This window comes from Olea europaea, chromosome 10 (assembly GCF_002742605.1).
Source record: "Olea europaea var. sylvestris chromosome 10, O_europaea_v1, whole genome shotgun sequence".
Lineage (NCBI taxonomy): Eukaryota > Viridiplantae > Streptophyta > Magnoliopsida > Lamiales > Oleaceae > Olea > Olea europaea.
In genome coordinates this window covers 26,364,754-26,381,273 of record NC_036246.1, presented here as the reverse complement: position 1 = coordinate 26,381,273, position 16,520 = coordinate 26,364,754, and the positions used below count along the sequence as shown (strand labels likewise).

General features: G+C 34.9%; 1 protein-coding gene across 1 annotated transcript; it reads left to right on the top strand.

The window, feature by feature from the left end:
• Nucleotides 1–1,681: 1,681 nt before the first annotated feature.
• LOC111400465 lies at nt 1,682–2,983 on the top strand. The gene is made up of 2 exons (XM_023027879.1): nt 1,682–2,632; nt 2,750–2,983. Exons 1-2 carry the CDS (start codon nt 1,682–1,684, stop codon nt 2,981–2,983), a joined length of 1,185 nt encoding a protein of 394 aa, XP_022883647.1.
• The last annotated feature ends 13,537 nt before the right edge of the window (nt 2,984–16,520 follow it).

Sequence of the window (16,520 nt, the reverse complement as noted above, 5' to 3'; positions counted from 1 at the left end):
CTGCCTTCTGCTTGAAGAAACTATCCTCATGCATTAGAAAAGAGAAGTGGAGAACAAGGGTGGCTGCTGGTGAATTAAAACCTTGGGCTGAATTTATCAATTCATACACTAGGTTGGTGGCTGTAACTTTGGAGATACAAATCACGCAATTTGGTAGCGACCTTGGGGGAGGAAAAACATTGACAACAAGCTTAAGGAGGGTTGTTTCTGCTATAATATATATACATACATGCATATGAGCGGTTGGAAAAAAATTGTAGAGAGAAAACCTACAAACATTGGATGATTTCTGTGCTTATTTGGAGAAGAGAGGGCTGCCTTTTTGCTAAGTAAATATATATACCAGCCAACAAAAGACAGGAAAGTGAGGATTTGAGGAAACATGCAAACAGTGGCCGAAAATTGTGAATCAAGTCTGAAAAAAAATTGCAGCTGAATTGGAGTTTCTGGAAAGAATATTGGACGGCTACTGTTGGAAAAAAAAGGTGGCAGTTTAGGGAATTATTGAGAGATACACACAATTAAAAGGCAGTTGCTTGGAGATTGATTTACACACCAATTAGGGGACAAATGTGACAGCTAAATTGGGCATAAAGTTGAGAAATAAACACGCAAATTGAAGGGAATTTTGAAGAAACAGCACGGCCACGATGGATTCACTTTGGAAAAATTAATAATGCTCCGTCAATTGGTGATCTCCTTCCACTTTTGTTTATTTAATTCTCGCATCATGTTTGGCTAATTCCTTTTCACGTATTGGATGATGACAAAATTGTTTAATTTTTAGTTTTAATTCGAGACCTATGTTTTTATGTTAATCATTGCGTTGTGATTCCAATAATATGCATAATTAGATTGTTTTCATGTTTGCACACTATAAGGATAATAAGTTGCTTTTTCATAGTGTTGGAAAACTCACGATAGGTAGAACGCTATTATTGGGACACATGGGCAATAAATATTAGGAATAATATTTGTGGCGTGTGCAATCTTATATGATAATCCTAAATGTCAATGCATGTCTGGCATATGAATTCGGACTAGGAATGTGATCGTCTCGTGGTAATCAAAGGTTTATTATATCTTGGGAAAGAATAATAAATAGATAAATAAATAAAAATGGAATTATTGTTCATTGCAATTGTATAAATTGAGATAATTATTATTGGTTGAGAATTAGACCTAAGAATTGATCAATGGCGTCGGAAATCCAATATGTTTACACATTTGAATTTTTAAACCAAATTTAATTATTTTCACAAGTTTTAGTTATAAAAATTATTTAGCTATTCCTTCGATCGTCTTTTAGTTACAAATACAAATTAAATATATCAAATATACTAAAATTGATTCTTATTCCCTGTGGGACGATAACTCTCTCATCACGATTATTACTTGTACAATGAACCCGTACACTTGCGGGATTTTGACGAACAAGTTTTTGGCGCCGTTGCCAGGGAATAACGGTGTTAATTTTAATTATTAGATATTTTAGATTCGTTTTTATTTTTTTTATTGTTTTTATTTTCATTTAATTTTTAGTTGTGTTTAGGCTACCATTACACTTTTTAGGCAATTTTAGTTTATGCAAAATCCCGACGAGCCAGATCTCTTTTCGATAGACAACGAAATCGAAAGAACATTTAGAAATCGCTGAAGAGTTCAACGTCAAGCAAGGAGAATGGCTGATAACCAAAATCAACCACAAAATCAAGTTCAGCTTCATGAGCTAGTATCGCAGCCAAATCAACCGAGAGCTAACCAGAGCGAAGCTCCTGTCTTAGTTGGAGATTACATTAATCCAATTCCCGTACCAGTGCAACATGTTGTGGTATACCCTCCCTTTGGACAACCTAATTTCCACCTTCGACCAGACGTCATCAATTTGTTCCAAAATCACCAAGACATTAGGTTCTTTGGAAAAGCCAAGGAAAATCCTCATGAGCATATTTCTGCGTTTCTCATGTTATGTGAAGTGATCAGTCACGAAGGGATATCAGCAGATGCATTCCGAATGAGATTATTCCCTCACACCTTGAAGGACGCTGCTAGAAAATGGTTTCTTTGTTTACCACCAGGGAGAATTCAATCATGGAACGATATGGTTCAAAAATTCACGATAAAATTCTTTCCACCTTCTCGAATTCACCAAATTAGGAATGACGTTCACACCTTTAGGCAGAAAGATTTAGACAGCTATCCTGAGGCATGGGAAAGGTTCAAGAATTTTTTAAGAAAATGCCCCAACCTTGACATTCCCAAGCAGGCTCAGCAATATCTTTTCTACTACAGTCTAAAACAGGAGTTCAGAAATATGATAGATGCTTCAGCAGGAGGATCAGTGATGAAACTTGATGTGGATGAAGCATATGACCTGTATGAAAAAATAGCTAAAAACCAATTGATGTGGCCAACCGATAGGGAAGCTCCATGGAAAACATCAGGGTTACACAACGTAGATGCAGTAACAGCACTGGTCGCGCAAATGGAAGTTCTTACAATGAAAATGGACAATCTATCTAAGTTAGTCAACATAGTACACCAATCGTCACATGTTTGCGAAGGCTGTGGAGCGGATCATGCTAGTACACGCTGCCCTTTGGCGTCTACACATGTTAATCAATCCGAAGAAGTAAGTTATGCACAGAACTTTCAGAGACAGCAAAATAATCCTTTCTTCAACACATTTAATCCGGGTTGGAAGAACCATCCAAATTTTTCATGGCCCAATAATCAGGGACAAGAATAGGGAGGAAGCAATCAGAATAAACCACCAGGGTTCCAACATCAACAACAGCAAGGGAAAAGGCCATTGTTGGAAGATTTGCTGGCTCAATACATTACTAAAACTGAGACCAACTTTCAAAACCAACAAGCGTCCATCAAGAATTTGGAACAACAAGTTGGACAAATTGCAGCCGCACTATCAGGTAGAGCTCAAGGGACATTGCCCAGCAATACTGAAACAAATCTTAAGGAGTAGGTCAAAGCAATCACTACACATAGTGGCGTCTAGTTACCAGAAATACATGTAAAGCGGCTAGCAACTGTCATAGAAAAAGCACCTACTATGGGCGAGGAGCAAGTGTATGAATTAAACAAGGCCGCTGAGGAAAATCAAGTTGAATCATCAGATAGTCCACATGTAAAAGCAACTGTTCCTGTTAAAACATATGTTCCTCCAATCCCATTTTCACAAAGATTGCAAAAACATAAGTTCGACAAGAAATTCCAAAAATTTTTGGATGTGTTCAAGAAGTTGCACATTAACGTACCATTTGCTGAAACTTTAGCTCAAATGCCTAGCTACGCCAAGTTTATGAAAGATATTCTATCAAATAAGAGGAAGCTGGAAGACAATGAAATAATCATGCTTACTGAGGAGTGTAGCGCAATTCTCCAACACAAATTACCACCGAAACTAAAAGACCCAGGGAGTTTTACTATTCCTTGTCACATTGGTAATTTGTATATAGATAAGACATTGTGTGATTTAGGAGCTAGCATTAATTTAATGCCTTTATCTCTTTTTTGACAACTAGGTTTAGGGAAAGCAAAATCGTCTACAGTTTCATTGCAGTTGGTTGACAGGTCGATCAAACACCCTCGTGGTATTTTTGAAGATATTTTGGTGAAGGTTGATAAGTTTATCTTCCCAGTGGACTTCATTATTCTGGATATGGAAGAAGATAGAGACGTCCCCCACATATTGGGTCGTCTATTTTTGGCCATGGGAAGAGCTCTGATAGATGTGTAAAAGGGTCAGTTGATATTGAGGTTAAATGAAGAAGAACTGACAATCAACGTGTTTCAAGCTTTCAGATTTCAGAGCGAACCGGATTCTTGATGCAGATTGATGTAATAAAAGAAGCGATGTCAGAGGTATTCAATCTAGATCACCTTCAGGATCCGCTTGAGGCTTGTTTAGTGCATTTACAAGATTTAACATCAGAAAAGGAGGAAATAGAAGAATGTGCATGTTATTTGGCAGCCATACCACCATTCTTCAAACAACCACGACTGGAGCTCTGTGAAAGACCCTCAACATCTTTGCCATCTGTACAGTAAGCTCCAATTCTTGAACTCAAACAGTTGCCCACCCATCTTCGCTATGCATACTTGGGGGAAAAAAATTCACTTCCAGTAATTATCTCAAACAATCTTACAGAATCAGAGGAGGATCAATTGCTGAGGATGCTTCGAGAGCATAAGACAGCAATAGGATGGACGATATCGGATATAAAAGGAATCAGCCCTTCACTTTGCATGCAAAAGATACTAATGGAAGATGATTACAAAGCTTCAATTGAGCATCAACGCAGATTAAATCCGACTATGCAGGGGGTGGTAAGGAAAGAGGTATTAAAGCTTCTGGATGCAGGGATCATCTATCCCATATCAGACAGTCATTGGATGAGTCTAGTACAGGTCACCGAAAAAGGGAGGGATCACAGTGATTCGAAAACAATGAGCTCATCCCGACACACACAGTTACGGGTTGGAGTGTTTGCATTGATTATCGTAAACTCAACAACGCCACAAGGAAGGATCACTTTCCCCTTCCTTTCATTGATCAGATGCTGGAGAGACTTGTTGGACATGCGTACTATTGCTCCCTGGATGGTTATTCGAGGTACAACCAAATTCCTATAGCGCCAGATGACCAAGAGAAGACGACATTTACATGCCCTTATGGCACTTTTGCTTATAGGAGGATGCCCTTCGGTCTCTGCAATGCTCCTGCCACCTTTCAACGTTGTATGATGTCTATTTTCTCGAATATGGTGGGAAATATCATTGAGGTGTTTATTGATGATTTCTTAGTATTTGGAAAATCATTTAAGGAATGCCTTGAACATTTCGAAAAAGTGTTAAGCGGTGTGAAGACACAAACCTTGTGTTAAATTGGGGAAAATATCATTTCATGGTTCAGGAAGGGATTGTGTTAGGACATTTAATTTCAGCACGGGGTATTGAGGTTGATAGAGCTAAGATACAAGTCATCGAAAAACTACCACCGCCTGTAACAGTAAAAGGAGTTAGAAGTTTTCTGGGTCACGCTACGTTCTACCGTCGCTTCATCAAAGACTTTTCCAAAATCTCGAAGCCATTGTGCAACTTATTGGAAAAATGGGCCTCATTTCACTTCTCTGAGGAGTACTTGACAGCTTTCAACACCTAAAAAGAAAAATTGGTTTCTGCTCCAGTATTGGCTTCTCCAGATTGGAATTATCCGTTCGAGCTTATGTGTGATGCCAGAGATCACGCAGTGGGCGCATTGTTGGGTCAACAAAAGGAGAAAAGTTCTCATGTGATTCACTATGCTAGTAAGACTTTGGATAAGGCTCAAATGAATTATGTGACTATAGAGAAAGAGCTATTGGCAGTAGTGTTCGCCGTTGACAAATTCAGATCATACTTGATTGGGTCAAAAGTGATTGTCTATATAGATCATTCAGCGTTAAAATATCTAATGAGTAAGAAGGATGCAAAGCCGAGACTTATTTGTTGGATACTCCTATTGCAAAAGTTTGATCTGGAAATTAGAGATAAAAAAGGGAGTGAGAATGTTGTGGCAGATCACCTCTCACGCCTTGAATCACATGAGTCAAATTCTACATTGGAGATCAATGAAGTCTTTCCTGATGAAATGCTCTTTCAGATTATCACTACACCATGGTACGCCGATTATGTTAATTATTTGGCCCGCTCCATCATCCCACCTGATTACTCGAGTCACCAAAAGAAGAAATTCTTTAGTGACCTAAAACACTACTTTTGGGATGATCCAATTCTTTATAGAAGGGGTCCAGACCAGATCATACGCCGTTGTGTGCAAGAGGTGGAGTAGCACCAAGTATTAGAGTCATATCACTCTGCACTGTATGGGGGCCACTTCGCAGCAACCAAAACAATAGCAAAAGGACTGCTATCGAATTTTATTGGCCTACGTTGTTCAAGGACGCCCATTATATGTTGAAACATTGTGATAAGTGCCAGAGGATTGGAAATATCTCAAGGAGGAACGAGATGCCTTTGAACAGTATTTTGGAGGTTGAAATATTCGACGTTTGGGATTGACTTCATGGGACAATTTCCTCCATCCTATTGTCAACAATATATACTGGTGGCAGTGGACTACGTGTCCAAGTGGGTTGAAGCTGTGGCTTTGCCAACTAATGACGGTCGAGTAGTGACTCAATTTTTGAAGAAAAATATTTTCACGAGGTATGGCACCCCGAGGGCAATTATTAGTGATGGTGGAAAACATTTTGTAACCGCTTATTTGCTTCGTTGTTGGCCAAATATGGAGTGAAACATCGTGTCTTGACTCCATACCACCCTCAGACTAGCGGGCAGGTGGAAATCTCTAACAGGGAGTTAAAGAAGATTCTCGAAGCTACGGTCAGTGCATCACGTAAAGATTGGGCTAAGAAACTAGACGATGCACTTTGGGCATATAGAACAACATTTAAGACTCCAATTGACATGTCTCCATATCGACTGGTATTTGAAAAGGCTTGTCATCTGCTGGTTGAGTTAGAGAATAAAGCATACTGGGCGACACATTTGCTTAATTTCAATATGAGAGCAGCAGGAGAAAAGAGGGTTCTACAACTTCATGATCTAGATGAGTTTCGTTTGGATTCTTATGAGAATGCAAAGATTTACAAGGAAAAGACCAAGAGATGGCACGACAAGCATATAAGGGAGAAGGAGTTTGAGGTTGGTCAGCAAGTATTGATGTTCAATTCACGCCTCAAGCTTTTTCCGGGAAAGTTAAAGTCTAGGTAGTCGGGTCCATTCACAGTAGTAGCTGTGTTTCCACATGGTGCTGTGAAAGTGATGTCTCAAGATCAACAAAGGAGGTTCAAAGTAAATGGACAACGGTTGAAAGCTTATTGGGGAGGTGACTACTTCAATGAAAAAACAACCGTACCACTTGATAATGAAGAGTAGCTAGAACAACAAAGTCTAGCTAAAAACTATAAATTAAGCGCTTATTGGAAGGCAACCCAATTTCTAAACCTTTTATTTATTTTGTTTTTTGCATCGTATTGCATATAGACTTGCTTTAATTATTAGTTGCATTAGATTTATGCACGTTTTAATTTATAGAGTTTCATCATCCGATCATGTTTTCATTGAGGCCCTTAAATATAATGTTGATTATTTTGAGTGTTTGGGTTAAGTAACGCATGTTTTAGGTTATTTGATCTCTAGTGTTTGATTTGCTTGCCATATGCAGGAACATGATGTCGTGGAACACTCAGCCCAACATCGACCAAGGGGAAAGCATGATGAGAAATATTATCTAGCCGTTACCTACAGTACCTTCCACGTTCAATAGAAAAATTCGGGGAGTACCTTCGTCCTTTTCTTCCCCATCCCCTTACATTTTTACTTATGTTTTAAGACATTATTGAGTTTGACATCACGATGAAGTGAGTTGATTCATGCACTTGATAGATTGAATTAGTTGGACATAGATGCTTTACCAAAATTATACTAATTAATTATCCTTATACCAAATTTAGCACAATTTGGAAAGATCTTACTGTTGTAGGAAAATAGGAATGTGAATGTGGATTCCTTGTGTGAAAATTTTGTGTGGATAGTCTGAGATTAATAAGATAAAATTGGGTGAAAGTCTTAAATTGGAGGTCGATTTGCTTGAATAGGTGTGTGATAAGGGACATTGTACTAATCAAGGCATATTTTTTGAAATTTAAGATTTTTATAAGGGGCTTTTATGACTCGAGCAATTAAGCTTGCAAGCGTATCTTAAAACTTGGTGCCCTAAAGTCATCTAATTTGGGAGTCATCGGCTTAAAGCTCGTTACAGGGGTTACTCAAAAAGCAATCAGAGATGAAATTGTCCTAAAAATAGTTCTCTTCAATGCCTTTTTGACTTGGGTTATTAAGCCTATAAGGGTATTTAAAAACCTGGTGCCCTAAAGTCATCTGACTTGGGAGTCATCGGCCTAAAGCCTGTTATATGGGTTATCTAGAAAGCTTAAAGGGGAGTGCAAAAAAAAAAAGCACTAAATGCCTTGTAAGTCCCAACACTCATTCGAGTGAATTTGACTTTCGATAAATGATAATTAACCTAATTGAATCTTGGTAGTCGAAGCAATCAAATAATTTGAGAATCCTTATTCATTGATGTGTTAGCTTGCAACTAGTGACCTCCAGCTGAATTGGAGAGGTGAGGATAGTAATAAAAATTCAATCTTAGATCACACACTGGAAAAATAGTGTAAAAAGAATAAGTTTTGAGGTGTGTGAATCTTACGAGAGATGAAAAGATATATTTGACCATAAAGGGTCAGGAATTGGAACAACTTGTGAATTCATTAATGTCTACTTAGTTCTTCACGCACACATGTCGGTTTTGCATTGGAAAAGTGGATATTAGTTTGATATTGTGACTTTGAAGTAGTTTGTAGATTTAATGCCCTGATTTCAAATCCTGAGGTAAAAAGTTAAACAGTTTAACCAAATAATTTTGCATGTCTGTGTGTTTGTTCGAGGACAAACAAGAGTTAAATTTGGGGGTGTTTGATAAGTACAATTTGTGCATTTATTTAGGCCACATTATTAAGTTTATATGCCGTCAATTTATTAATTTCTATTTAACTTGGGTTAATTTTATTTTGATTTTAGTGACGAACCTGTTTGAAGCAAGTGGAAAGGAAGAAGGACATAGTCAATTAAAATTTATGATTTGGGATTAAATTCCACAAGTTTGAAATTGAGGAGGAGATTGGTTGCACAAATAAAATTCATATCGAGGACTAGATTTCATTAAAAGGAAAAATTAATACCTTGAATTGAAATATCTTATTAATTGGGCTAGTCCAATTGATACAAGAAGGCAGACAAGTTGAAAATAAGAGAAAAAGTGGGGTTCTTTTGAAAATAGAATAGGGTTGGCTGATGAATTATATATATATATATATATACACACACACACACACACACACACACACGCGGCAATTGCAAGGGAGGGGAAAGAGAGAAAAAAGACTGTTGGCTGGTTGAAATTACTCATACAATCACGTGAATTACCTGGTGCTTGGGATAGATTATACACGCATAATAACGGCTAGTGGGGGAGACAAAAACCATATAAAACGGGGCTGCCTTCTGCTGGAAGAAACTATCCCCATGCATTAGAAAAGAGAAGTGAAGAACAAGGGCGGCTGCTGGTGAATTAAAACCTTGGGCTGAATTTATCAATTCATACACTAGGTTGGTGGCTGCAACTTTGGAGATACAAATCATGCAATTTGGCGGCGACCTTGGGGGAGGAAAAACATTGACAACAAGCTTAAGGAGGGTTGTTTCTGCAGTAATATATATACATACATGCATGTGAGCGGCTGGAAAAAAATTGTAGAGAGAAAACCTACAAACATTGGATGATTTCTGTGCTTATTTGGAGAAGAGAGGGCTGCCTTTTTGCTAAGTAAATTTATATACCAGCCAACAAAAAACAGGAAAGTGAGGATTTGAGGAAACATGCAAATAGTGGCCGAAAATTGTGAATCAAGTCTGAAAAAAAATTGCAGCTGAATTGGAGTTTCTGGAAAGAATATTGGGCGGCTACTGTTGGAAAAATAAGGTGGCAGCTTAGGGAATTATTGAGAGATACACACAATTAAAAGGCAGCTGCTTGGAGATTGATTTACACACCAATTAGGGGACAAAGGTGACGGCTGAATTGGGCATAAAGTTGAGAAATAAACATGCAAATTGAAGGGAATTTTGAAGAAACAGCACGGCCACGACAGATTCACTTTGGAAAAATTAATAATGCTCCATCAATTGGTGATCTCCTTCCACTTTTATTTATTTAATTATCGCATCGTGTTTGGCTAATTCCTTTTCACGTATTGGATGATAGCAAAATTGTTTAATTTTTAGTTTTAATTCGAGACCTATGTTTTTATGTTAATCATTGTGTTGTGATTCCAATAATATGCATAATTAGATTGTTTTAATGTTTGCGCACCATTAAGATAATAAGTTGTTTTTTCGTAGTGTTGGGAAACTCACGATAGGTAGAACACTATTATTGAGACACATGGACAATAAATATTAGGAATAATATTTGTGACGTGTGTGATCTTATATGATAATCCTAAATGTCAATGCATGTCTGCCATATGAATTCAGACTAGGAATATGATCGTCTCGTGGTAATTATATGTTTATTATATCTTGGGAAATAATAATAAATAAATAAATAAAAACGGAATTATCGATTGTTGCAATTGCATAAATTGAGATAATTATTATTGGTTGAGAATTAGAACTAAGAATTGATCAATGGCGTCGGAAATCCAATACGTTTACACATTTGAATTTTTAAACCAAATTTAATTATTTTCACAAGTTTTAGTTATAAAAATTATTTAGCTATTCCTTCGATCGTCTTTTAGTTACAAATACAAATTAAATATATCAAATATACTAAAATTGATCCTTATTCCTTATGGGACGATAACTCTCTCATTACGATTATTACTTGTACAAAGAACCCGTACGCTTGCTGGATTTTGACGAACACAAATCAAACTTTTTTTTTTGAGGATTAAAATGTCGATTTTAAATGATGTAAAGAAATTTCTATAGATCAGCTTACGAACTTGGGTAAATTTTCAAAGAACGAAGGAAAATTAATAGAAAGGAAATTTGCAGGAGAGGTTCCAACCCTTTCAAAACAATACAGATATGTCCTAAACCTTTATCCAGGGGCGGTCCTGTGATTGTCGGGACTTGAGGCGAATTCCATAAATTAAGCCCCTCAACGAAATCAACATAAATGCAAAATTCAACGGTATATTATGGAACATATTGCTAATTTAAAACTAATATTAAAATAGCCACAAAATATATTATATAAAAGATTTATATTATAATATAACAAAATCAACAATGTTTCAAATTTCAAACAATGAAATTTTATTGTTGCTTTTGAAGTACTTGTTAAGATCCTCTGCTTGACTTTGAATTAATGCAATATCATTTCGTTTCCTTTTCCTTTTTTGACCACCAAACTCGTATTTAGGAGACATAGCGTATGAGTCTATATCTAATGTCCAATGATGAACCTAAAAAAAGATTACAAAATATTTTAATCATCTCACAATTACAGTTTTCAATATAGTTATTAATTGTTCATCTACAATAACCAATCATATAAGTCGACCAGGCCACAATTATATAAGTCGATAAGGCTTCAAACATTTTCAATATCTTCAGTCACAAGTTAGGGCAAGCCATTGCTTACCTAAGAAGTGGATGTCGACGATAATTGTGGAATTACACCATTGACAATTCCGCCGTCACAACTCACAAGTCTGAAATGAAAATTTAAATAAAAATCAAAGATTTTAATCATAGAGTGAAAGAACTTGTGCCAAGTACAGAAGTGCGAATTAAGAAATTAGCATAACTGACTAAAGATTTATACACTACTTAAGATCCTTTTATATTTGTGATGTGACACAAAATAAATTGTGCTCTCCAAAATAAGAGATGAAAGTACAATTTTTAGCTATGCATAAGTTTGAGGAAAGTGGTTACATTTTTTATCTCCTTCTTTTAAAGGTTATTTTTAGCATAATAGATATCAAATTCAGTTGGAATATTTATAGTGACCTAGCATATACCTAAAGAAAAATAGTTGTTTTGTTTTCTTTTATTCATTATCCCTTTTAATTTCTTGTTAAAAAAATATGTAAAAAATGTAACGTCAATACATCTCATGAATGTAACTTCAGTCTTCATTGTCCATAGACGAGGGTCTAAGGAAAGCATTTATTCGGTGTTATCATTAAAGTTGAAGTATGTTTCAGATAAAAATACAGACTTTGAGGGAATTCATGAAGTTAATCAAGTTATCTAATATGGGATTGAAATTAAACTATTGTAATTGAAAGAAATTACTTAATAATTCTGCAACTTTTTCACTATAAAACAACTGAGAATAGTGTTTACGTATGTGACAATGACAAGCATAAAATATAAAATTTAAAAATGACAAAAACTTATAGTAATGTGCCATAGTTATATTTGAGAAGACTGAAGACCCCATTGTCTTTCACTAATTAGCAATTTAGCAACAGCCAACAGATTTCAATTTCCGTTGCAACTCGCAAAACATGGCGAAGCTCTTTTTCTTGTAGAGGTCAATGAGCAAATGTGATCCTGACTAAGTATAGGACATTAATACGAAATAAATAAGTTCATTAACCTTTGGGGACTCTAAGACAAGAAGTTGCTGGAGTAGTGGAGCGACGGCGGTGTACAGGCGGAGGGTTGGAGGCAGACTGGCGGAGTGAGTGTGAGCCGACTGACTGGAGTCACAGAGAAGAGGCCACGATTACAAACACTGAGCAAGCACTGGGATTGAATCTAACATTTGGGAATTTTGGGTAAATGGATTGAATTAGATATATAAGTTGGGTTGGGCAAATGGATTGTGGGCTATTGTTGGAAATTGGGTCTGGGCCATCCCCTTCCATTCTGGGCTTGTTTTAAGGGGAAAAAAAATATCTAGAGCAAAATTGGGCCCCTTACAGTCTTGGGCCTGAGGCGCTGGGCCTCATTTGCCTCACCTCAAGACCAAGCATGCCTTTATCTCATTGCATATACGTCACGAGATTTTTAAAAATGTGTGATAGAAAGATCACTGGACAGTTTCTGTCCAAAAATTCGTTATTTGACTAAAATAGCATTTGATCATAATTGAGAATTTAATAGGGGAAAAATGCTCTTTTTAACTTTTAATTAATTAAATTAAGAAAAATTTGCGTCGAAAGTTCAAACCTTTTACAAATAAAATTTGAAGTCCTAAACCTTTAATAAATATTCGCTGGCAGGAACTCTAACGATTTCATCCAAAAATTTGTTTAGTTGATCGCAATGGAATTCATACCGAAAGAATACACTAAAATAATCAAGGCAACCGGAATGCCACGTCAGACTCGAAAAGGATCCCATTGCATGCCCACGTATTATAGGACAAATATTTATGCCTTGTTCACTAAGGCATATGAGGCTAGAGCTGGGCGTAATCTGGTTTGATTCAGTTCTAACTTGGATTCGAAATTTTTGGGTATTTAGTAATTGAAATTGTTGAGTCCAAATTTAATTATGGAATGATTTGGATTTGGTTCCCGGGTTCTGTACAATAATTAATTTTTTAATATTTACAAAGTTACATCAATTCAACTAATGATAAGTTTAATCTTAACTCTTAACAAATAATATAGTCAAATCTTATGTGTCTTTTACATCTATCTTTGTCGAGTTCTTCATAGATTTGATTATTAAAATCATGAAGAAAGATAGCGAGCTTACAATAATTAAGAGAGATGCTGTCAAGCTTCAATTCGATTTTTTCAAAATGATAGAAACAATATTATGGTAGAATAATATATTTGAGTAAAACTTAGATAAATTTGATTAAGTTGGGTTTGGACTAAAAATCATATTTTTGGGTTTGAGCTAAATTAACTAATTAACAAATTTATAATTAGAAAAATAAAATGATTTGACTTATTTAAAATAAATAAATTTAAAAAATTAGGGAGATTTGACTATTCGGTTCTTGATTTAAAATCAAAAATCGAATTGAACTCGTTGGTTCTCGATTCAAATACTCATTTGGATACTTAACTTAAGAAGAACCGTCCAATTCGATTAGTTCGGTTCAGGTCCGATTCGATCAGTTCTGTTCTAAAATTTTGCCCAACCCTATGTGAGGAAAATGTTTAAGCCTCAACCACTCAGGTTTTTCGCACCCAAAGAACGCCTTGCCTATCGAACTTCCACTAAACGAAAAAAACATATTGAACCTAAAACATGGATGTAAACATGACTGGAGATCTAAACCTGTGACAAAGCTAATAACCATGGAATGGCCTCGAACATGAATAAAAAAAAAAAAAAAAATTTGTATAAACTTTGACAATATCAATCTTTTGGAGACAGTGTACTAAATCCTTGCGTGCGAGCAACTGAATTTTGGACACATATTACAAAACCATAAACATCCATAAGCTTTGAAAATGAGATCACGATTTCGAACATAATGATAAAGGAATGACAATTAAAAAGTCTAAAGTTCTCCCATAAAACACCTATAAGTAGATCATTGCATAATGAAAAAAAAAATGTTTTTAATTTTCACTCTTAATAATATTAAAGTATGAAAGTCTCGTCCTCCTAACAAACCACCTCGGATTGGAACATTTTGTGTACCTTTCAAAAATTAAAAATATCATAAATCTAAATTCAATTTCTGATAGAGAGAGCATCGTAATCTCAATTTTTCTTTCTCATATGTAATTTGACTTCTATACACATCCAAAATCCCAAAAAAGGGAAGTCATGTTGAAATTTAGTTGAAAATTTTATCATTGACTTTAAAAATCATTAAAGAAAAGAATTGTTTCGGAGATAACAATTGTTGTGCATGATTTTAGTTACATACTAGGCCTGAAGTTTTTTCATAATTCTGCACTAGTTTTAGTATCATATATAGTTCTTATTACATTTTAAGATAACGTAAGAACATAATACTCCAAACAATTTCCTCAAGTTCAGTTCTCTTAGATGCATTGAAATCAGCATTCCAAGAACTGTCTAAAGCTCTAACACATCTCTGTTGCTGCATAACAACTTTTACTTATTGCTTTACATATTAATGTCAACTTTACCATAGTCAAATTTGGTGGTAGCCATAGTAAACACATATTTATTTTCTCAAGACAAACATACTTTCTTTAGTTACAAAACTTCAAAGTTATCAAATTAGTTTTAATCATGCACTGTTCAAGATTCTACCTAAAAAGAACTCTCATCAAATTGTTGTTAGTCTAATCAATAAATGACACCATGTAAATATTCTTCAACAATTAAAAAAAAAAAAATCTCGCTTGAGAGTATTACATATCAATTTTCCGTATAGATAGGATTAAATAAAAAATAAATTAATCCCAAATTTTGTGCAAGTTACATAATCTAATAACAAAACACATATTTGCAAGAAACCACATTTTTCCATAGTCTCCTTCAAGAAACTCCAAGATCATCCATATTGGATTCATCTCATATAAATATTCTCAAGTTCTTATTCAAGCCTTTGCACAAAGATTAGTATTCAAAAAATGATTTAAGGATCGGAATATCATGGGAAACATGAAAGAGTGTTCAGTATAAGCAATTATCCTATCAAGATGAAAAGAAAACTCAACAAATAAAAATTTTGTTGAGAATTAAAAAATCTTATTCTCCATTGAGAGCAATCAATTCCTAGAAAGAAATAAAGACATACAAGATTTATAAAGATTTGACTGTGTGAGACTACATCATCTTCCGTTATTGCAGTAGTTTACTATGATAAAAAAGAAGTTTACAAGAGAAAATCATATATCTATCTTCTCTAACCTCTCTTTTATAATGACAATTCAAAAACCTAATGATGACTCCCTATTTATAAAATAAATTAGAAAAAAAATTACAATAACACAAATTCCTGAACTATCTTTAATGAAATTTTGGTCCGATGGCCCAGAGACGGACATCCATACCTACAACGACCTCACCAAGGAGGTTGATCGTGATCTTCATAGTCCCTCTATGGAGCAGTAATAATTAGACTATACAACTTAATAATCTCTCACTTGAAGACTAATTTACCATTAGTGACTCCTCTGCAATAGCAACACTCCTCAATCCTTAAAAAACATCAACTAAAGTTGTATACAACCTCAGTTTCCTGATTGGAACAAGCTTTGTCAACATATCAATTGAATTCTAACTCTCTTGAATCTTCTCAAATGTTAAGATTTCATCCTCCAAAATTGATCTGATGAAATGATAACAAACCTTTATATATTTTGCTATTGCATGAAAAATAAGATTCTTTGCTCAGTAAATAACACTCTGAGTGTTTTCCCAAGTTTCTTTAGACTTTAAAGGATATAGTCGCCAATCTTTGAGATTTAGAGTTTCTGATAAAGCATGAGAGATAAAACTATGTGTGGAATCCAACACAGTAATACAAAACTATAGAAAAAACATGCAAAAATTAAATAAAGAACACATAGATTTTGGGTGTGTGTGTGTGTATATATATATATATATATATATATATATATATATATACACACACTTGAAAATGATAAATTTGAACAATAAAGGAGTACCAAAAATTACTTCTTGGTCCAAGTCTTTTACATGATAAAATATATTTTTAAAACGAATATTTGAATTACAAATAAGAGCTTTTGAAAGTTTATATTGAATATTGAGTTTTTTACTATTGGCACTATAAAGACGCTCAGTAGTTCTTTCAAAATATTTTGTAGTAATAAGTCCTTCCCTAATACAATTTTGATCAATTCCAGAATCAATAAGGACTCTAGAAGTAAATTTGAATTTTTTGTTGATCACAATAATCATATTGTACTACCATTTTTTAAGTTGAATTCGGTTAATAA